The 23105-nt window shown below is 39.3% G+C and overlaps 4 protein-coding genes across 4 annotated transcripts; 3 read left to right on the plus strand and 1 right to left on the minus strand.

Annotated features, from left to right (window-relative positions):
* Positions 1-2467: 2467 nt before the first annotated feature.
* Positions 2468-2767, minus strand: LAESUDRAFT_761986 (uncharacterized protein; the record flags this gene model as incomplete). Its single annotated transcript, XM_040913008.1, has 3 exons — positions 2468-2500; positions 2558-2638; positions 2690-2767. 3 exons carry the CDS (start codon positions 2765-2767, stop codon positions 2468-2470), a joined length of 192 nt encoding a protein of 63 aa, XP_040761150.1.
* Positions 2768-3968: 1201 nt separating this feature from the next.
* Positions 3969-5752, plus strand: LAESUDRAFT_761987 (uncharacterized protein; the record flags this gene model as incomplete). The annotated part of the gene is made up of 4 exons (XM_040913009.1): positions 3969-3979; positions 4043-4064; positions 4270-4954; positions 5424-5752. The coding sequence occupies 4 exons, from the start codon at positions 3969-3971 to the stop codon at positions 5750-5752; spliced, it is 1047 nt and encodes a 348-aa protein (XP_040761151.1).
* A 775-nt stretch (positions 5753-6527) lies between these two features.
* LAESUDRAFT_628754 (uncharacterized protein) lies at positions 6528-6707 on the plus strand (the record flags this gene model as incomplete). Its single annotated transcript, XM_040903368.1, has 1 exon — positions 6528-6707. A coding segment is annotated over one exon (180 nt), but the record flags the coding sequence as incomplete, so codon positions are not given.
* A 1399-nt stretch (positions 6708-8106) lies between these two features.
* On the plus strand, positions 8107-8865 carry LAESUDRAFT_716229 (uncharacterized protein; the record flags this gene model as incomplete). Its single annotated transcript, XM_040907231.1, has 1 exon — positions 8107-8865. The coding sequence occupies one exon, from the start codon at positions 8107-8109 to the stop codon at positions 8863-8865; it is 759 nt and encodes a 252-aa protein (XP_040761153.1).
* Positions 8866-23105: the final 14240 nt, after the last annotated feature.

Genomic DNA, 23105 nt, shown 5'->3' on the forward strand with positions numbered 1-23105 from the left:
ATAGGCTTTCAAATGAGCTCATATAACATTTATTTAACCCAGTGGTTGAGAAGATATTCACCATACAAGTCGAAGTAAGCAATCTTATCAACAGTTTTGTGGGTCACTGTATGCTAGTACTATGCTAGTACTAAGGCTTCAAGAGATAGTACTAATATCTGGACCTAAGTATTAACCTCCATATCTTAGTACTAGCTTAGTATATGAAAACAAGGGTGTGACATAGTCACAATATTTTTATCATCTTTGATCAAAAAAAAGTGAAAAAAGATTTTGAAACTTTTCATCATAGTTTTGTATGAAAGATTGTAAAATGATTGAAGCAATGATTATCAATATTTCAACCAATCTCCTTTCAACCTTTTCATCATCTTTCACAACAAAAGATGTTAAGTAGATTATGAATACTTTTATCACAAATTGACAGTGAAGATGCTTAGAAGATTTGAACTTTTTCTTCAATATGTTTATCATCTTTTACCTCAAATTATTGATTGTTTCACCCAGTGTTCGTGTCTGTGGACAGCCATTAATCCTCATGTTGACTTCAGGCACAAAACTAATTAGAAATCAGTCACCTAAAGGCCAGCAGTGATGCTTACTGATATTCAGCATCATATTCCAATGCATTCCTTGAGCTAGCTGCCATTTCCACTCTACTATTCATCAAATTGTAAAAGTATCCTCTATCACTTTCTCCTTGTCTGAGCACTTACAGTATGATTAACATGCCCTGCCTTCCTGCACCTGTAACAAGTCACAGGCCTTTGCTTCTTCAACTTGGCATCCCCTGAACCTGCATAGGTCACTAGTCTCAGTTTCAGACATTATAGATGCTGTGTCACGTGGTGGCTGCACCACAGGAAATGTCAAGTGGAGATCAAAAAAATGAAATGTGCATATGCACTATAACATCTGGTAGGTTTGAGTAGGGCAGGTGTGGGTAAGGTGATTATGTGACTTATTGCAAGCCTGAAGCACTGGCTTGCAATGTATGCACCCACACACATCGGACTGTAGGGCAATTTCTGAAGACCAAAATGACCTCAAAATATGAAGCCCTTTCTTGAAACATTTCTCCAGCTGGCAAAATCATTTCTATGTGGCAAACAACTATTATAAGAAACTTGCAGAAAATTGATCCCATCTCGCAAGTGTTTAGGCAGTAGCAATTGAAGATGTTTACAAGCCCTGTATGCAAAGTCCTTGCTGTCAAAGAATATGATCGTACAGACCAGTGGCTCACCATTGAGACCTTCTTTCATAGCAAAGTTAAGTGCATCGAGATTCAAGGAGGCACGGCACATGCAGCAGATGAAAGGTGTGATTGTCACGGCACCTCATAGATCCTGCCAAAAGGCAAGGAAATGGCTGCAAGGTGCTAGCTGCACTCAGTGACCTGCACAAATACTAAAATGAGGCCTGCCACAAAGGGCAAGGCCAAAAAGGCATGCAGTGACATGCAGCCTGCAAAAAGGGGCTTAAAGGACCCTTAGCCTTATATCACACAAAAAGGGGGTGAAGGCCGTTTAGGCCACATGAAATAGATGAATGAAACTGAAGATACCCAGCTTCCTCATGGGTGCTTATATACATGCAGGTAGGGACCTCAGTCACTATACTAAGGTAAATACCCCTGACACCTATATGTCAACATGATACCATAACCAATTAAGTTCTGGTAGCTACTATGACAACTATCGACAAAGGCCGTGGATACGCTGAGGAATCCTATCTCCTTCAATGGGATAATTGCCTGAAGGTGGTGCCACTATTGAGCGGTGACATGGGGCCACTATGGAGTAGCCAATAGGGCTGGTGTCACTTATCTGAGTAACGAATTGGGTGCTTGCTAGCTTGATGGTCCAAAGGGTTCCTTTCTGGGCAAGTGGCCTGGTGTCACGTGACCAACACCTGACAACTTCCAAATAGGGCAAGTGGCCAGTGTCACGTGACTGAGTGGCTGAATCATGGGCACGTGGTGATCATGTGATAGACACAGTCGTATCCACAATGTATGTGGCAGTATTGTGCTGTTTGTCCAAGTATCTACTTTGTGAGATCAATATGAAGGTTGGTGTCTGAATAACCACTTGTGGTTGCCAAATGATGACTTTAATGGTGCAAAAAGAAAGGTGCCACCTAATACTGTGACAGTGATGTTAGAATGATCATTACCAAGGTTTATGAGGAATGTTCTACTGTCACTCATGAGCAGCTTCAAATGCATGTCGGCCAGTATATGAGGTGGAAGTATTACAGAAGTCACAAGGAATAGAACCATAACAGGGACAAATGATCATAACTTGCTTAGCTCAGCATACTTTGTATGGAACTTCTCTCCCCCAAAGCGAGACACAGTGTGCCTCATCGATAACAAATGCGATCACATCTTGCAATTGTGTGAACTCTGATGAGCACATGAGCCTTGAGAATTCTGGATGCTGTGTACACATTTCTGGTGATGTTAGCAGCAGCCTATGCTTGCGCTGTTCACCTCCTAGATACAATAGATAGATATTATGTGAGTTCATTTATGTGAGGTTTGAAAACACACCTTGATCAGGTTTGGTTGCTCCTGTAGTTTCTCACCATTCATGGCTGTTGCACTGAGACCCATCTTCCTGAAGCCTGATGCCTGATTACACTGTCAGCCACTGTAGATAGGCATATTGTCAGGTTTACTTACCTGATCTTCCTCAAGCTCATTGAGCAGTGAGATTATAATAATCATCTTAGAACTGTTATGGTCTAGGGGCAGGGGCATTGCAAAAGGCATCATCTTTCCAGCCTCAGTACCGACAATGACAATAGCATCCACTCTGACCAAGATTGCTTCAGTTACTGCCAGCTGCCAGTCATATGGATGCACATTTATGTTGAATGAAGACCCCCCTTAAATTCTGTAGTCAGCTGTGCACGAATCTTCGCTAAAGAGTAATTCCTTTGATAGCTTGCAGCAGTGTGAGCTTCATCGAGTAGCTTGTAGACAGTATCTGAAAGTGTCAGCATTATACTGCCACTCATAGACTGACTAGTAGCCATTGGTCAGACAGGGCAAGTCAGAGAGAGAGAAACAGAGATAGCTGTAAAGCTTAGACAGTACAATACACAAAGAACACAAAACTACAAGTAAGAATGATGTGCGCATACATGTCAAAATGCAGAGTGGTTGGCACATAGCAAGTGCGTAATGGTCAGGTGATCGCCTTATCTACATCTGCCCTACCAAAACCCACCAGACCCTCTGTACTTTTTGTGTGTTTCAGTTTTTCGATCTCCGATCGGGTGTCTCCAGTGACATCAGCCACCAAGTACAGAGGGTCTGAGAATGAGACTAATAGGTCACCATCTTCATGCTCCCTGCATCATCTGATCTACTGTGCCTCATCTCCTCATTCAGGATCTTTATGCTGACTTGAGTGAAGTCTGCTTAATGATGTCTATGTCACTGACCTGCAACACCACCTTGCTTATACTTGTCTGTTGGTCTCATAAGCAGGGCCAACACCTTCTGAGCCTTCTCAACCTCAACATCAATCATCTTCAGTGCCCTTGTCACATTTTAGCAATTCATTTCTGGCCCAACTCACCCTCCTGCATCTGCACATGATTGAATGTCTGCCACTTGACCAACTTCATGGTGAATTTCTTTGTCCTAGGGGTGTTACATAACCTGAACCAGCACTCACAGAGAGTCCTTCTCCTCTTTCAGAAGTGTCAGCTGGTTCTCTCTCACCTGAAGTACATATAATCCTCATCTGTGCCTCAGCACCTTGCTTAATGCCTTCTCTGGTGTGATCCCTTTTTTACCTTCACCTTTGGCTCCATTCACTTTTTCAAGTCATTTTGCACCAGCACTGCCTGCATTTCATTGCTCACAGTCTATAGTTACCCTCCATTGATAGAAAAATCAGAATGACATTCACAATCTTCAGCCATGGTACAACATTGAGAGGATGAGGATTATGTCTGAAAGGTATGTATGACAAGCAAACAAGCAAGAAACTTGACATGGCTGATCAGTTTGTGTTAACTTTAGGCACAAAACTGGCCAGAAATCAGTCAATATCTCCAGTGATCAAAAGAGAATCTGAGATACAAACTGATATAATTACATTACCACTATATACATGTATCTATACTCTTGGAACTCCTGTGCACAGACCATCTAACACTAGGTGAAGCAATCATTAACATGAGGTGAAATATGGTAAAGATATTGAAGAAAAAGTTTAAACTTTTGCTATCCTGCTGCCTTCCTTGCAGCCGAACACTGGGGAGATCCAGCCTGGGGACGACGAGTTCACGCCCGAGGACCATGACATCAACCCCTCCTCTTCGGCGCTACCCACATTTTTACCCAGTGACGTCATTCCACCTCCCCCGCGGCGTCCACGGATCCCCTGCATGGTTCTCCCCTCTGATTGCCGGACGTGGACTGCTTCTCGTGCCACTGCACCACCTCTGGAGATCTCTAACACCATCGAGCATGCCCCAGGTGGTGACACCACTAATGCGCTCTCTCCCAGCCCTGTGCTGCACTGTCACCAATGTCCAGTCAGCCTCCCAGACGCACGCCCACCCAAGTGCCCTTGGCGCACGACCGTCGCTGCCTCTCGAAAAGGAAAGTCACGGGCTCCCCCTGCCAGGCACTCTTCCCTCACAGAGACCGAGCATCTCTCGAGGCACTCCTCCCCACCACCCACAGCTCCCTCATCTCCTTCGTCACCTGGTCTCGGTGATGCAGAGGCGATTTTGGCCCGAACACAGGGAGACACTACCGATACCCTCGATGGTGACATTCATGCACGGTTGGCCTCCTTGCCCACATCTGCATGCGATGTATATCAACAGTACCTTCGCATGCTAAACGAGGCATTTTTGGCACAGGCTAACACTCAGCGGTGGCCTCCCACCCTGCCCGAGCCCTCCTCATTGGCTCCATCCTTCGGTAAGTGCATCTCTGTCCTCACCACCCTAGTCCTGGCACATGTGCACTTCGCGCCGCTGCCTTTTTTTTTTCTCGTGCCTTTCGCGCCTCTTTCTTGTGCCTTTGCACCTCTTCCTTGTGCCTTTCGTGCCTTCTTCTTGCACCCCTCGCACCTCTCTACTGCACCCTTCATGCCCCCCCCCCTACTGCACCTTTCTTTGCACCTATCTATCACGCCTCTGTGCCTTTCTACCGTGCCCTTGTGCCCCCCTAGTGTGCCCTCGTGCCTCTATATTGCACTCTCGCATTTCACATATTTGCGCACACTCGCACTTCTCACCTTTCGTGTCCCGCATGAGGCATACCCAGTTCAGTCAGGTGGTACACCCTAACTTTGTGCTTTCCATTCACATTCTCCCCACTACCCTGGGCACCTCGCACCCCTCTGCCTCGTGCATACAATCATGCTGATGCCATTGGCTCTCTGCAGCCTTGCGATCTTCTGGACTCTCGACCGCCACACCCTCTGGCCCATGCAAGCCATCGTCGCATGACTTTCCTGCCATCCCAATGGAGCTTGATCCTGACTGCCTTATGGATCCTCCCGCTGTCATCCAAGTCATTCGCTCTGGACTAAAGACATACATCCCTCTCACTGCCCTGACGAATGATGCCTGTCGCAATGTTCATAGGCTGGCACATCGCCAAAAGGAGACTCTGAAAGTCGAAAATGGGTCTGTCACTGTGTCGTTACTGGTCCTTGATGCATCCCGTGAACCATTCCTTTCCACTGCCGAGTTCCAGCAGGCGTACCCATGATACCTATCCCTCATTCAGAACCATTATCCAGGTCACGGATGGATCCATTTAGCTGATGAATTTGAAGCACATTTCACTAACATCATCAGCCGCGTTGATTGGGCTGAACGCATCGGTGTGTACATTGTGCTTGACATCACGATCTGCCATCAGCATTACAACGGTGTCGCTGTCACGCCATCGCTATGACAGGCTGGACTCTACGCTCGCATTCACGAGGACTGTATCACCGGGTTCAATATGGGCACCCACAACCAGGCAGGATACATTTACGATCTGGTGCATAATCCTCCAACCAATCAGCGTATGACCTCACACGCTACTCTGGTGACCGGCGCTGCTACAGAGCCCTTTCGCTTCTTTCGTGAGCACTCCGGACAGCAACGTGAGACTGGCTCCACCTCAGACCCTGGTTGGAGACACCCCACTGCCGGCACTCTGCGATGCCTTGCCTGTGGGAGCACCAAGCATAAAGGCACTGATTGCACGTGTGACCAGCCGCCATTCTTACAGCGTCGTGACAGGAAGTTCTTCGCACCCAACGGCCTCAATATCTGCTTCCGTTTCAACCTCACCAGTTGTCACGGTTGTCAGCGACAGCATGTCTGCTTCCTCTGTGGGCATTCCGGACACAACGCTCAAATCTGCCATTCCCACTGATGTGCGATCCGTTGTCACTCCCCTGCGCTGGGACGCATGGTTGGAGGAGTTAACAATAGCTGGCTGTCTTGATGACTTCGGTGACGTTCCATTGGGCATTCAAAATGGCTTCTGACTCAGTGTATCTTCCTCGCTCACATCTACATACATTCCTCGTAATCATAAATCAGCCACAGATCATCCTGAGGCTGTAGAGCTACACATATCCACTGAACTGGCCACACACCGCTACTCTGATCCCTTTCACCCCGCTCGTCTAGAGTCTCTCATCGGTCCTTTTTGCACTTCCTCTCTCAGCACTGTTCCCAAAGCCAATAGCCCCGGTATTTTTCGCATTATCCAAGATATGTCCTATCCATGCGATGACCCTGCAATACCTTCCGTCAACTCCGACATTGACCCTGATGAGTTTCTTACTGAATGGGGTACCTTCACGCAGTGTGTACTACTGCTCGTGAATGCACTCCCTGGTACACAGGTCTGTGTCAATGATGTCGAAAAGGCATATCGATGCATGCCCATCGCCCTCTCAGATCAAAACTTCATCGTTGTCATGTGGAATGGCCTCGTATACATCGATCATTGTGCTGCCTTTGGGTCTGCCAGTTCCAATGGCATATTTGGTCGTGGCGCTGATGCTCTTGTGCGCATCTTCAAGTTCAAAGGTGTTCAAGATCTTATCAAATGGGTCAACGATTTCATATTCTTTCGATACCCCATAGGCAGAACTCCGGGTGGTTCATTCATCTATTCCTATGATGAGTCTCTCATCTTTTCAGTCACGGCGCGTCTTGGATGGCCATGGTCCTTGCCGAAACACATTCCATTCGCACCAGCCTTCGACTACCACGGTTTTCACTGGTGCATACCGGACTGTACTGTCGAACTACCAGAGAAGAAGAAAGCAAAATACCTTCTTCGCCTCGCGCCCTGGGTATGCGGTGCTTCTGTATCACATAAGGACTGTGCGGCTGTCATAGGCACCTTAACACACTGCTGCCTCGCCATACCTGAAGGTCGTTCTCACCTACTGTCCTTTTACCATATGAATGCTGCCTTCTCATCGACAGTGAATCCATATGTCAAACATCGCATTCTCGTCGCAGTAATCACCGACGTTGACTGGTGGAGAAGTACACTATCCCGGCCTTTCTGTGGGTCGAAACTGTTCGTACCACCCGATGACGAGTCGCTCTCTATCTTTGTTGACGCTTCTTCCTCCTGGGGCATAGGTCTTGTCATCAATGGCAACTGGCAGGCCTGGTGTCTTCTCCCGGGTTGGAAATCTGAAGGACGTGATATAGGATGGGCAGAGATGGTCACTGTCGAACTGGCTGTATGCTACCTGGTTGCTGATGGCAAGGTTGCGCACCGGTTTCTCATCCGTTCTGACAACAAAGGAGTGATCAGTGCCTTGGAAGCCGGTCGTTCCCACAGCATCTCGCAGAATCAGATTCTGCAGAAAATCGTATCTTTATTCTCTGCCCATGGTTTGTGGATTCGGACTGAATATGTGAATACAAAGGATAACCTTGCAGACCCACCTTCTCGTGGCACCTTTCCTCCACGTACTTCTCATTTGCGCTACCTATTTTCTGTGCCATCTCATCTAGCACGCTTTCTCGAGCATGTACGGTAATTAGCGCAGTATTATCATGTAACCTTATAATTATTGTTAAATATTCATATGCACCATGTCGGCCACAATTCATCTCCTATTCTTTTGGCTCACCTCCCGTGTTCATGCCATGGAGTCTGATACCTTCAACACCTTCTTCAACACCTTCATCGAGCAGTTTTCCTCCCAGTTACACAACACTCTGCATGGCTCGCTCCTCAAACCTGCTATTGTCCGTCCGAGTTCTGGTGGTGCTGTTCGTCATGAGCGAACGAAAGCTGGCCGACAGAAACCTTATTCCACGCACACTGTACCCAGCAAATCAGCACATTCTTTGTTCCAAACTAGCCCGACGATCAGCTGCAACCCAAACCTGGCCTCTTCCTCTCGTTATGTCTTATCTGTCGATACCACAGTTCACACCGAGTCAGTTTTGTCGCAATGCCTCGCCACCTCTACCCTTAACCAATACGGTGCATCTTTGCAGTCCTTTATGGCCTTTTGTGATGCGGAGAACATTTTCCTTGGCATGCACCTCCCTGCCGATGAGTTCCTGCTTTGTGCATTTGCGGCATCAAAAGCGGGGTCTCACGGTCGTTCCTCTGTTCAAAATATGTTATCTGCTGTGCGCACATGGCATATCATTCAAGGCGTAGCATGGCATGGAGGCCCTCACCTTGCCTACATTCTCAATGCCGTTGAACGCCTCAGTCCTGATCGACAAACCCCTCAGCTACCAATCACACGCTCGATGCTGGAGCTTCTTCATCGTGAACTCAACGCATCTGATCCGGAGCTGCTCTGCATTCTATGTGCGGCCAATGTGGCCTTTTAGGGCCAGCTTCATCTCGGAGAGATCTTTCCAACCTCTCAGACTCGCTTTGATCCTAGCAGAGTCCCTCTTCGCAACCATCTTCACGAAGCATCCTCATTGAATGGATCTCGTTCTCTGCATCTTTCTTTTACAAAGGTCAAGAAATGTGCTGGTGAACAAGTCACAATTACACGTCAATGTGGCCCTTCTGATCCAATCGCTGCCTTGCAACAACACCTTTGCATTAATTCCATTCCCGGCGATCTACCATTATTCTCCTTCCATACAACTACTGGATCCTGGTCATGCTTGACTAAGAAGTTAATCTAAATAAAAGGATTACATATATTTTTAACATTTTATCTTACAAAGGATGATGAAAAATTAAAAGGAGATTGAATAAAATCTTTCTTCAATCATTCTTTAATATTTCATATAAAGTTATGATAAAAAGTTTCAAAAACATTTTTCACTCTTTTTTGTCAAGGATAATAAAGATATTGTGACAGTGTCACACCCTTGTCATCATATACTTGTAATCTAGCACTAAGATGTGAAGGTTAATACTCAGATTTATATGTTAGCACTATGCTAGTGCTATGATCAGGAAAATAATACTAAGATTCTAATGTTAGCAATATGCTAGTAGTCAGCTAGTGCTAAGGTCTATATATTAGTACTATGCTAATACTATGCTAGTACTAAGGCCTCAAAAGTTGGTACTTGTTGAAATCTGGTGAGCTATGTCACACTGCAAAAAGTAGACAGGCAGATGAAATAGGAAGCATTTGGTGGTCCATGTGCAGAGGAGCAAATATGTATGTACACATATTTGCTGCTACAGACAGCATCAGTTTGCCTCTCAGTAAACATACATTACCATATAGTTAGCCCAGTTGAGTGCAATCTGTCAACACAAACTGATCACTTACCTCTATCCTTCCTCTCTTGACTATGTTCTCATCTTCAGCTGTCAACCACTGGGTGAAACAATTAATAATTTGATATCACAGATGATAAAGATATTGAAGAAAAAGTTCAAATCTTTTTAGTGTCTTTATTGTCAATTTGTGATAAATGAATTCTAAATATTCTAAACATTTTTTCTTGTCAAAGATGATAGAAAGGTTGAAAAGAGATTGAATGAAATATTAGAAAATAATGTTTTATGATCTTTCAAACAAAAGGATAAAAATGTTTAAAATCATTTTCATTCTTTTTTTTATAAAAGATGATGAACATATTGTAATCATATCACATAATTATCATTTCACACCAAGTCAGTACTAGGATATGAAGTCTAATACTCACATTTAAATGTTAGTACTAGCATTTATTCCTTAGCGCTGATATAGTACTAGCACAGTATTAAGCTCTAGACTTTAGTACTAGCCTAGTATTAGTATAACACTAGTGTAGTACTAGCCTAGTATTAGTATAACACTAGTGTAGTACTAATATTTAAGTCTTAGTACTAACCTTCAAACCTTAGTACTAGCTAAGTGCTAGCATAGTATCAACATTTGAATCTTAGCATTAGAATAGTACTAATCTTTAGATATTATAGTAGCATAATACTATTTCCTGAAGCCTTAGTACTAGCATAGTACTATTGTTTGAGGCCTTTGGCATAGTACTATTGCAGTACTCTTGACAGATCACACAATACTAGCATTTAAATCTTAGTATTAGCATGCTGCTAACATTAGAATCTTAGTATTACTCTTCTGACCATAGTACTAGTATAATGCTGACATATATGTAAATCTGAGTATTAATCTTTATATCTTGGTGCTAGCTTAGTATATGAAAACAAGAGTGTGCCATAGTCATAATATTTTCATCATCTTTAATCAAAAAAGTGAAAAAGGATTTTAAGACTTTTCATCATAAATTCTACATGAAACATTGTAAAATGATTGAAGAAATGATGATTAATATTTCATCCAATCCCCTTTCAATCTTTTCATCATCTTTCACAACAAAAGATGTTAAGAATATTTTAAATACTTTTATCACAAATTGACAGTGAAGATGCTTAAAAGATTTGAACTTTTTCTTCAATATTTTTGCCATCTTGCACCTTAAATTATTGATTGCTTCACTCAGTATTAGTAGCATGCTCATACTATGCTCATACTAAGGCTTCAAGAGATAGTATTAACATTGAGATCTAAGTATTATCCTTTATATCCTAATATTGGATTAGTGTAGAACGATAATGATGTGATATGATTACAACATGTTCATCAAAGATGATGAGAAAAGAATGAAAAACAATTTCTAAAATATTTTTCATAGCTTTCTCTAAAAGATTGTAAAATAATTGAAAAAATAATTGCAAATATGTCATCTAATCTTTTTTCAATCTTTTCATCATCTTTAACAAAAAAAGATGTTAATAATATCTGAAATCCTTTTATCATTAGTTGACAGTAAAAATGCTAAAAGGATTTAACTGTTTACTTCAATATCTTTACCATCTTTCACCTCAAATTATTGATTGTTCCATCCAGTGTGAGTGATGGTAAAATATTGAAGAAAAAGTTCAAATCTTTCTAGCATGTTTACTATCAGTTTGTGATAAAGAGATTCAAGATATTATTAACATCTCTTCTTGTTGAAGATGATAAAAAGATGAAAAAGATTGGATGACATATTAGCAATCATTTCTTCAATCATTCCATAATCTTGTAGACAAAGTGATAATAAAAAGTTTCAAATTATTTTTGATTCTTTTCTTGTCAAAGATGATGAACATATTGTGATCATGTCACATCATTGTCATTCTACACTAAGCTAATATTACAATATGAAGGTTAATATCCAGTTTTAAAGTTAGTGTTATCTTTTTTGAAGTCTTAGTGGTAGTATAGTACTAAAATATAGTAATATTGACATTTAAATCTTAGTACTAATCTTCAGACCTTACTACTAGCATAGTTTTAACATAGTCTAGTACTAGCACAGTACTAGCATTTAGATTTTGTACTAGCATAATATCAACATAGTAAACATTTGGACCTTAGTATTAGCATAATGCCAACATTAGAATCTTGATATGATCCTCTTAATCATAGTACTAGTGTAGTGGTATATAGTATATAAATCTAAGTATTAAATCTCCATACCTCAGTACTAGCTTTATATATAATGACATGGGTGTATCATGATCACAATATTTTCATCAGTTTTAATAAAAACAACTGCAAAAAGGTTTTAAAATTGTTGGTCACATGTATTTTTGTATGAAAATGTCTGAAACAATTGAAGAAATGGTTATCAAGATTTCATCCACACTCCTTTCAATTTTTGTCATCATTCTTTACAATAAAAGATGTTAAAATATTTAAATTCTTTTATCACAAATTAACAGTAAAGATGGTTGAAAGGTTTGAGCTTTCTCTTTAATATCTTTATCATCTTTCATCTCAAATCATTGATTGCTTCATGTAGTGATTGCAAATTTGCTGATGGCTTTTGAGCTGAGCCAGCCATGCACTTTTTGCACTGTAATTCAAGTTCTTTTTGTCCTGTCTGAATGATCAGAAAAATGAGCCAGTGACATGTGAATAGCAGAAAGACAATGACTTGAGACATAATTCATCTCTGGTCAAAAAGACTGATCACATCTGTCACCTCACATAACAGCTTCTCACTATTTTCATTCTTTTTGTGAGTTCATGCTTTTATGGATCACCTTCATTTGTCAAGGTACTCACTCACAAATTTCATTTAATAAGCTGCTGATATAACTTCACATGTTCAGGTTACCTCAAAGTCTCTGCTACCATGTATGCTGAGGCTGCACTGCAAGCAATAGCCATCAAAGTCATTTGTTTCTTCTGCTTCAGGTTCTATAGAGGATTTTCACTCATGCTTCTCAGATTGTTTGAAAGGTGAAAGATGGTGAAGATATCAAAGAAAAAGCTCAAATGTTTGGAGGCTCTATAAATGTAATATATTTTTAATATATTTTCATGTAAAGAGTAATAAAAGGATTGAATAAATTATTAATAATCATTTCTTCAATTATTTTATAATTTTTCAGACAAAGCTTTGATTCAAAATTTTGAAAATGTATTTCATTCTTTTATTTTAAGGATGATGAACATATTGTGACTATGTCACACCCTTGTCATCATATACTATGCTAGTACTAAGATATGGAGGTTCATACTCAGATTTATATATTACCACTATACTAGTACTATAGTGAAAAAGTAATACTGAGGTTTCAATATTAGCAATATTCTAGTACTAAGCTAGTATGTAGTAAGGTGTATATATTAGTATCATAAAAGTGCTGTATGAGTACTAAGATCTAAAAATTAGTATTAGCATAATATTAATCTTTATATTCTAGTACTGGCTTAGTGTAAAATAATAATGATGTCACATGATCACAATATGGTTATCATTCTTGATAAGAGAAGATTTAAAAACAACTTTAAAATGTTTTGTTATAACTTTGTCTAAAAGATTGTCAAATAAATGAAAAGTTGATTGCTAATATTGTATTCAATTGTTTCCAATATTTTATCATTAAGAAAGGATATTAGAAATGTTTTGAATTCTTTTATCACATATTAATAATAAATATGCTGAAAATATATAAACTTTTTCTTCAATATCTTTATTATCTTTCATCTTAAATTATTGATTGTTTCACCCAGTATCTGCACCTTTGTCTGAGATAACTACATTCAATATCACTTGTGATAAGTTAATTGCACTTTTCGATATGAGTTACACTCATTTCATTGCAGAATCTGTTATTCTGATAAATTTTTGATTCAAGAGTACATACATAAAGCTATTCTAAATTCAAAAACTTTTGAGCTCTAAATACAATATTCAATAACTGAATGGCTTACTGAAAACCTTGACATACTCAAACACTGACACCATCCCTATCTCAAGAACCTCATTAGACTGAATGATTCAGATAAAATTAATATATCATAAAGAATTAGTGAATTTTACAACAGACCCTTATTATGCTTTGCAATTTCTCTGGCACTGCTGCCTCTCTCTCTCTATAATCATGCCATGGTCATCCTAATAAGCATGCAGGAACCATAGCAAGTGTGGTATTATTTAGTGATCATAATGGGCTCTGAGTTTTGTGATTGCAGGCTCATTTACAGCCTAAGAAGAAACTGGATCACTGTGACATATAATGAAGTGATAATGACATGACAAACCTCAATCATTGCTTAGTGTTGCTCACTGAGATCCTGGTGTTCAAACTTATTTATAAAATAATACACAATCTATCTATAAAAAATCTATACTAAAAATGTGTCATAAATAAATAGTGTCAAATATGTATAAAAGATCTCACAGACAAAATATGACAGAAGTGTCAGACAAGGGTAATAGCCATGATGTTTCTTATATTAGCATGATCTCCATCTTTATGATTGACACACTTTGGTGACATCAGTTCTTTTTCACAGTGGCATCAGACATACAACAATGGGTTTGGTTCTACTTAAACCAGCAAGCATGACAATAAGTACATGAATAGATCTGTAAAAGTAGCTAATTATAAAGTCAAGCATATTATAGAACTAGCTTGATGACAATCTCTACTACACTTTGTTAAATTTATCTATATTTCTCAGTGCACCTTGAACATATTCTAGTATTAATATATAATGTGAATTTTCACTTGTATCAAATGTGGCAATGTAACAATAATCCACAGCAGTCAAATAATTAATATATATCTGGAAACTTAGAAACATTATAATGTAAAGTTAAAATTTCTTTGATGAGTCATCACATCTGGTGTATCATGCATGATCATAGCGAGATTGATCATCTCTACTCTGCGATATATATATATACCTTCATCTATTGCTCAAAACTGGTGCTGTATCACTGTGCATACTGGGTGAAGCAATCAATGCTTTAAAATGAAAGATGGTAAAAATATCGAAGAAAAAGTTCAAATTTTTTAAGCATCTTCACTGTCAATTTGTGATAAAAGTATTTAAAATATTGTTAACATCTTTTATCTCGAAAGATGATGAAAAGATTGAAAGGAGATTGTATGAAATATTAATAATCATTCCTTGAATCATTTTACAATCTTTCATAGAAGACTATGATAAAAAGTTTCAAAATCTGTTTTCACTCTTGTTTGATCAAAGATGATGAAAATATTGTGACTATGTCACACCCTTGTTCTCATATACTAAGCTAGTAGTAAGATGTGGAGGTTAATACTCAGGTTCAGATGTTAACACTATATCAGTGCTATAGTTAGAAGAGTAAGACTAAGATTCTAATGTTAGCAGCATGCTAATACTAAAATTTAAATGCTAGCATTCAGCTAGTACTAAAGTCTGCAGGCTATTCATTCATGGCAGACAACTTCTTCCCTCTCATCCTCTGACATCACTGATGCCAATATTGGAACTGGCAGATTCACGCAAATATATAGTTGCAGATGCTGCTCCAGAATATCTAAGACCACCTCGACTCGATGGACAACATTCGCTTATTAGATTTCATTATGGATGTTCAAGGTGTTCAGCTGTCAGAGCACGTGCAAGAAGTGCAGTGGTCAACAGGGCATCCGCACTACTTTCTACACTATTTTCTCGATCGGGTGACCTCCAGTTCACCATCATCAATGAAGACGACATCTAACTTGTGAAGTTTCTTGATTTATGATCAGCTATGCATGAGGATTCAGCTAATTTTTCTTTCATTAGTTCAATCAGCCAAGATGTTGCTGACCAAATCTGTACTGATCTACACAAAGGGAAGGTGTGTCTCATTCGCAACATGATCTGATCACTCAAGAACTTTGAGTTTATGGCAGATTATTTGTGGAAGGAATATGTGTTGTCATCAGACATGTCAGTAGACATTCACAGTCAGTTTCTGCATTGCTAACACGTCAGTAATCTTGAATTAGACATTCACGAATGCTGTATCAGCTAGGCTGAATCATATAAATATGGATTACTTCATAATATTGTTGACAGTGCAGATAATACATGAGACATCAAGTTTGTGCTGGTGTGCAACTTGAGTACATGCTCATTGCTGCAAGAACTCGAGTGAGTATATTTCAGTTTTTCATTTCTAAAGTCTCTGTATCATCAGAAATTTTGATGATGGCTTGGCACAGAGTTGAGACATGATTGGCAGCTGCATACCCCACTGCAGGACAGTGGATCCATCTAGACAATTGATTGAACTGACCTATGCTCACAAAAATTCAGACAGAAACTGCACCTGAATTATTCCACATAGTGGCATCAAGTTCTGGTGCTACTTCAATCTCAACTCTGAGCATCGCAACCTCGATCACGCAATGTAGAAGATGTTGATGTTACATCTCTGTTGTCTCTTGAATTTTGATTTAAAGCTGATAAAATTGAGGAAACTGACAGAATTGAGTGAGCCAAAGACTGACCTGGCCAAGTATCATCCTGATCTCACAAAAAAATGATTGCTCAAATCTTTAATGTCAAGGTCATTGTGCTATATCCAAGTGATGTGCTAAGTGTCTCTAACTTGTCATCCGCTGTCACTGACCTGTATTATATGTAGCCCTCAACCATCAGGCAAGATGCATGCTGTCTATATTCCTGTCAAATCTGTCATGCAGGATGAGCATCTCTTTTTGTATAACACCCCCCACTGGACGGAGTTTGCACAGTCAGTCAATAACAAGTATGACAACCATACAATGAACCAAAATTATTACAATGTGATGGAGACACTCAATTGCATAGTTCTCGTGCTGCCATATTTGTTAGAGGATTTCAGTAAGTTTGAGTTTCTTACTGTGTCGATGAGGCTCAAATTGCTGCAAAGTGTTATATGAACGACCTCTTCTCACCCTAATGGCCATGATGCATGATGTGAACTGCATGGAGGGGCAAGCCCTCACTAATGAACCATTGTCGACTCATGCAAACCTGACAAATCACAGCTATAAGCTTTGTCAGAAGCTTACTTATGATATGAGATACCTGAATCTCGCAGCTGTTGTGAAGGAGGTTAAGTTGAACATCTCAGTATCTCTGAGAGATCGAGTTAATATTCATCAGATTCTCAAGCTCAAGTGAGACATGGCATGCTACCGTGATGTCACCTAGCTCTTGACTGCAAAATCGAGACTTCAGGCTAAGCAGGAAGTGGAAAAAGCTTCTATGCATAAGTTGATTCTGCCTTCTGTCCAGAAAGGTGTTCAGGACAACGAATCTGATGATAGATCTTCTAGCAAGCATAAAGCTAGCTCTATGTCATCGACTCTGTTTAAAAAAGTGCAAAATTGATGTTGTCTCTCACAATCGCATTGTATCATATACGCTATATGATCTATTGTAGTGCTATCAATTTATGGATTCAGTGCTCTTGCTGTGTAAATGTTACACTGATGTATTTGAGTTAGTACTATGCTAGTATAAGCTAGTGCTAACATCTAGAGATCAACACTATGCTAGTACTATGCTGATATTAGCATTCAGACTTTAGTACTAACCTTCAAACCTTAGTACTAATCTTCAGACCTTAATACTAGCATAGTACTAGCATTTAAATCTTAGTATTAGCGTACTGCTAATATTGGAATTTTCGTATTGCTCTTCTGACTATAGTACTAGTATAGTGCTAATATATAAACCTGAGTATTAATCTCAATACCTTAGTACTAGCTTAGTATATAAAAACAAGGGTGTGACATGGTTACAATATTTTTATCATCTTTGATCAAAAAAGAGTGAAAAAAGATTTTTGAAACTTTTCATTATAGTTTTCTATGAAAGATTGTAGAATGATCGAAGAAATGATGATTCATATTTCATCCCATCTCCTTTCAATCTTTTTATCAACTTTCACAACAAAAGATTTTAAAAAGATTTTAAAGACTTTTATCACAAATTGACAGTGAAGATGCTTAAAAGAGTTGAACTTTTTCTTCAATATTTTTACGATCTTTCACCTCAAATTATTGATTGTTTTGCCCAATGGTAGGCTGTTCACCAAAATACTGTGAGCAGCAGTGCTAGTGCTCATGAGAGGGTATGCTGCTGAACATGTCACCACTGCATTTTAACATCCATGCCCAGGCTGCTTGAATGTACATGTAAAATATTAAAACTCAGAACCTCAAAATCTCAAAAATCATTTCTGCCAGTAATGACCCTCTGACCTGAGGATAATGTGAGTGTGAAATTGTGTGAAATGATGAGATCATCAATAGCTGATCATGTAATAAACTATTCCTTATTAGAGACTTTACATTTTCAATTCTCGAGGTACAAAGGAGAGTTTGTGTGACACTGGACACTTAGGGCATCTATGTGATGTTTTTTGATACTCATGGAAGAGTGGATCATTATAAAGTGGTTTCATTTTTCACCCCTGTCCTGAGGTTAGGAGAGGACCCTTCCTTCAAAAGTTCCTTATCATGTTACATTTTGTGCTTACTCAGATTTGTTATCTTTTGTAATGGACATACAAATCGGAGTTTAAACATGCATGACGTAGCTGATGCAAATAGGTGCAAATATTCAGAGCCAATCACAGCACTGGATTTGCTGGAGTTAATGTCTCAAGGGCTGACGACTTGAAAGCGATTCAAATCAAGGCATTCAATAGCTTCAAAGAGGTTCAAAACATCGTGTTCAATGGCTTGAAAGCCATTCAAAGCCATTCAATTCAAAGCCATTTAAACCATTGTATTCAACAGCTTCAAAGCAGTTCAAACCATTGGGTTCAAAGTCATTCAAACCATTGTATTTAATGGCTTGAAAGCGATTCAAACTAAGGCATTCAATAGCTTCAAAGTGGTTCAAACCACAGTATTCATTATTTTGTTATATATTTCAGTACAGTGACACAAACAATGACTGATTTAACATTTTTCAGACTCATTATAGTCTCTGCTTGAGAAACAAGCAATAGATCTTCACATTTCACTGCATTTCACTTCAATTTCTTCATTCTGAGCATCTTAAAATAAAAGCTATTAATGCAATTGAGGTTTTCCATCATTACAGTATATTAATCCATATTTCGACTTTTTCAACTTTTGAGCATATCAAAAATACATGATAGATCACACATTAATGCTCTGCAATCAGAGCTGCATGCAGACCATTTTCCGTCTCAAAAAAGAGAAGATTTGAGGTCACAGAATGTATGAAGATGTCAGCCACTCAAATTCTCACACTTTAAGGTGCCACAATGCGCAAATAACACCAAATTATGGCATTCACACTGGCACATCTAGCTAGATGTGCCAGCATGCATGTCATAGTTTATCGTTGTTTGTAAACAATGAGAGTTTAAAATTAAAACCACATGAAACTGCACAGACTGAGAATTGACTTCAAACTTCCAGGACACTTATGTCCCAGATAGTATCAACCATTCTATCCACTAAACCATCTGCTGTTTATGATTAACACAGCCCAAATATAATATACAGTGATTAACAAAGCTACACATATATTTTCGTGATTTATACTGTTTTTCTTTCACCTTCAGATTTTCTGTAGCTATATTCAAAGATAAAAGAAAAGTAGAAAGCCATACTTCTCAGCTTTCAAATGAGTATCTGTTGGCTGAATTGTGATGATCTGTTCTGAAGATATATACAACTCTATCAGATGAACTCATTTATACACTTTAGTTACTAACAAACTTCAAAAAAACTCTATTAGTTGAATAATCAGCTTTTTGCCTCGAACACTGCCTTATCCCATTCATATATCAAATTCTGATGCACAAACCTGTCAATACTCTTTTATTTCTTTTTGAATTGCTTTCACAATTCTGTAATCTCTCTAAGTGGCTCCTCATGCCTTGCTAATCATTTTATGAGATACCTTCAAAGATGATCTATAAAATTGAGCTCTGATAATTGATAACGCCATATCATTGTCTTAATAACATTCTTTCTAAGTCAGCCAAGTCATGCTTGAGATTATTATCTTGCTGAAACACCATCTTCTTCACTTTTGCTGCAATGCTTCAAGCCATTTTGAAGCTCATTTCTCAAAATGCTAATATAAGGTCAGATTCATCTTGCCATCAGTGTTAGAGGTATATCTCATTATAATAGAAAGCTCTTCTGAGGTCACTCTGAATATTTCAATGCAGTTTGAAATGGCAGATATCTTGCAGTTCTGTCAAGGTTCATGACATTCTGGAGGAGGAGATTGAATGCCCAGAAAGTGTATCAGAGTGCTTTAGGGGCCTGAAAGGTGGCTTTTTGACATATTACACATTGCAGGCTCTCCAGCATTTCCTATCACTGAAAAAGATGAAACAAATATCTACAGCTTGTGTTCTGCTATGTTTCAGTCTTCATCTTCCAAAGTTACCATGCAATTTCATTGTCACCTCTGCAATGTAGTCATGAATGCAGATGATGCTTCCATTTATCTGTTAAGCTAAGTTCCTCAAAAAATACAAAGCTTTCAGAATGGTTGCGAGCCCTTTTTCTTATAAAAAACTGACTTTGCATGTCAAAGCTGCAATAAAAAACTGGTCAGAAGATATGTATTTGTCAACATCCCTAACTTCTGAGCATTTATAACAAATCAGAAGCAAATTCAGCTAAATCCTGCTGTGTACATTGAAGAACAAGGCACAAGATATCACTTGTGATGAGTTTTCATTTCACTGCAAGGATTGTTGACATGAATGGTCCAACACAGTACAATGATGGAACTGTTACAGGTAATACTCCAACAGTAGAATACCCAGTGAAGATGGCACACCCTACTCTTCTCAACAAAGCACATAGCAGATTTAGCTTTGTAGCAATCTACTTTAAACTCTGCTTAACCTAACCTTCAATAATGAAAACACAGTCTGCTACACACCATTGCCTTTCAACTGTCTTCTTCACCATAAAATAATCTCACTCTAAATATAGCTGCTTTTCGAACAACTATACCATCCCTCAATCAATGTGGTGAATATCATGATAAATTTATTAAAGTCCATTATGTAGAACCTCAGAACCTCAGGAATCGTTCCTGCCCCTCTTACCCAAGTTTAGATAATTTCCTGGACTTTCAGGACTACATATGTAACATTATGTGACAAACAAAATACAAAAGTGTCAGCAAATACTGAATGAAGACTCTGAGCATGATTACAATTTAAGACCACAGAAGGGCTTGATGAGACATCCAGGCCATAATTATTGATGTCACATCAATGCTTCACACATTTTACAAAATTCTTCAAAAATAAAAGTACAATCACAGTATCAACTAATTATTTTGTGCAATATTAGCCATTCCTCTGTCTACTCTGGCAGTGCATAAGAGTCTTAATTGAACGTTAGATAATAGGTGTACTGGCAATTCTGATGATGATTTCTGATACAGTTGACAATAATGTTGAAGGCTGTGAAGATACATTCACGGCCACCTTCATCAAGTATAAGAAATCGTCATTTGTTAAACAAGTGCCTGATGCATCAGGCTGATAAACTGTGTCTGCAACAGAAGAATCCCTCTTAGGGTGCTTGCATTTTTGGTGTGGGCTTTTTTGATGTTATCTACAATTCTGCTTTATTTGACATCAGCATATTAAAAATTACCAACATTTCCACCCTGATGATCACACTGGGTCAATGAAACCCATGATCATCTGTAATATCTCATCCTTAGCAAACATCAAGTGAGCTGTGATGTAGTTCTGCTACTGGGCCTTGTGAACTAGTCATTAGAAAGTGTTTTCCAGACTGGAGGCTTGTGCAGGCCACAAGAATGACTTGATCTCTATTATATGTGAAACTGCTGATCTTTCTCTGACCATATCTTCTTCTTGAACACTTTCATAATAAATACCTATCAGATAAATGATGTCCAAGGTTTGCTTTGATATGCTGTCAAATCCATGTAGAGAAACTAAATGCACCTGATTTATATCATCATCTGAGAATGTAGAATTTTGTACTGTGTTATACAATGTTGTTTGGGCCTTTTTTTGATGAAATTGCACTAAAAGAATACTATCAGCAGCTTTGAATGTGCATATGTCAATAAGTACATGAGCTTGATTCCTCATGCATAACTGCAAGTTGAGAATAATGTATAAGTGCAAATTGCCGTTCATTCTGGTCCTTTTTCAACAGCGAACTCTTCAAAGAATGGTGTCAAAGGTTATGGAATGCAGGTGATCAACAGTCAGATTATGGAGGGCCCTCTCAATCTGCTAAGCTAATTTTCCTTCTGCATCCTGCAATGCTCGACGAACATAATCACTACATGTAGGCATTATGACACCAGCTGCTGGCTCAGGCTATTCACTTTATATTGATAGTAGGCTTTTGAGCAATGGTATGCAAGCATGTTCACACTCTAGTTGTGCTACATGATGTATGCTCAAATAAAGCATCTGACGTCGCTCATGTCCACTAGGCTTTTGCTTGAATTGCTGCCGGACACGATGTCACTATGACTGTTATCATTCATCTGTGAAAATAACAGTCATATAATGTATCCTTATGTACAGTGACCCACACAACTGTTGATAAGGTTGCTCGAGCTGTATGGTCAATATCTCCTAAAACAATGGGTCAAATAAATTGTATGAGAGATTGTTTGAACCATCATAGCTTTTCAATAAATTTTGGTCATATTTTAGCATATTCTGGATATATAATACTCTTTAAGGGTCCCTCTTCACACAAAGTTCTCGGAAAATTGTGATTCTTGACGTGTTGACCAGGGTTCATTGTGGGAACATTGATTGATGTTCATGTTTCAACTTGAACAATGTACAAACAGCCCATACACAACTCTTCACACGCAAACAACATCATGCCAAAAGCCGTTGCTACTGAAACTGTCAACCATGTCATCGCTTTGCTTCAGAATGGCAAATCTGGTCAAGAAATTGAAGCGTTGACTGGGCTACACTACTCGACCATCAGTAAACTACGCTTCACACACTGTCTCACCATTTCTAAGGCCAAAGGAGGACGACCTTCCCTTCTTTCTACTGCCAATCTTCGCTATGCTACTCGACTCATTGGGACTGGCAAGGCTACCACATCTCCTGCTGTGGCCAGAGCTCTTGGAGATGTTACAGAGACGGTGCGAAGAGTTAAGAAGGCAGGAATGAAGGCTGTAGTGAAGCGAAAAAGGCCTTTACTCTCTACAAGGCATCAGAAGGAGAGGATGGACTTCACTTTGGCTCATCAGTATTGGACTGTAGAGGACTGGAGAATGGTGGTATGGTCAGATGAGACAAAGATTAACAGG

Source organism: Laetiporus sulphureus, assembly GCF_001632365.1.
Source record: "Laetiporus sulphureus 93-53 unplaced genomic scaffold LAESUscaffold_40, whole genome shotgun sequence".
NCBI classification, from domain to species: Eukaryota; Fungi; Basidiomycota; class Agaricomycetes; order Polyporales; family Laetiporaceae; genus Laetiporus; species Laetiporus sulphureus.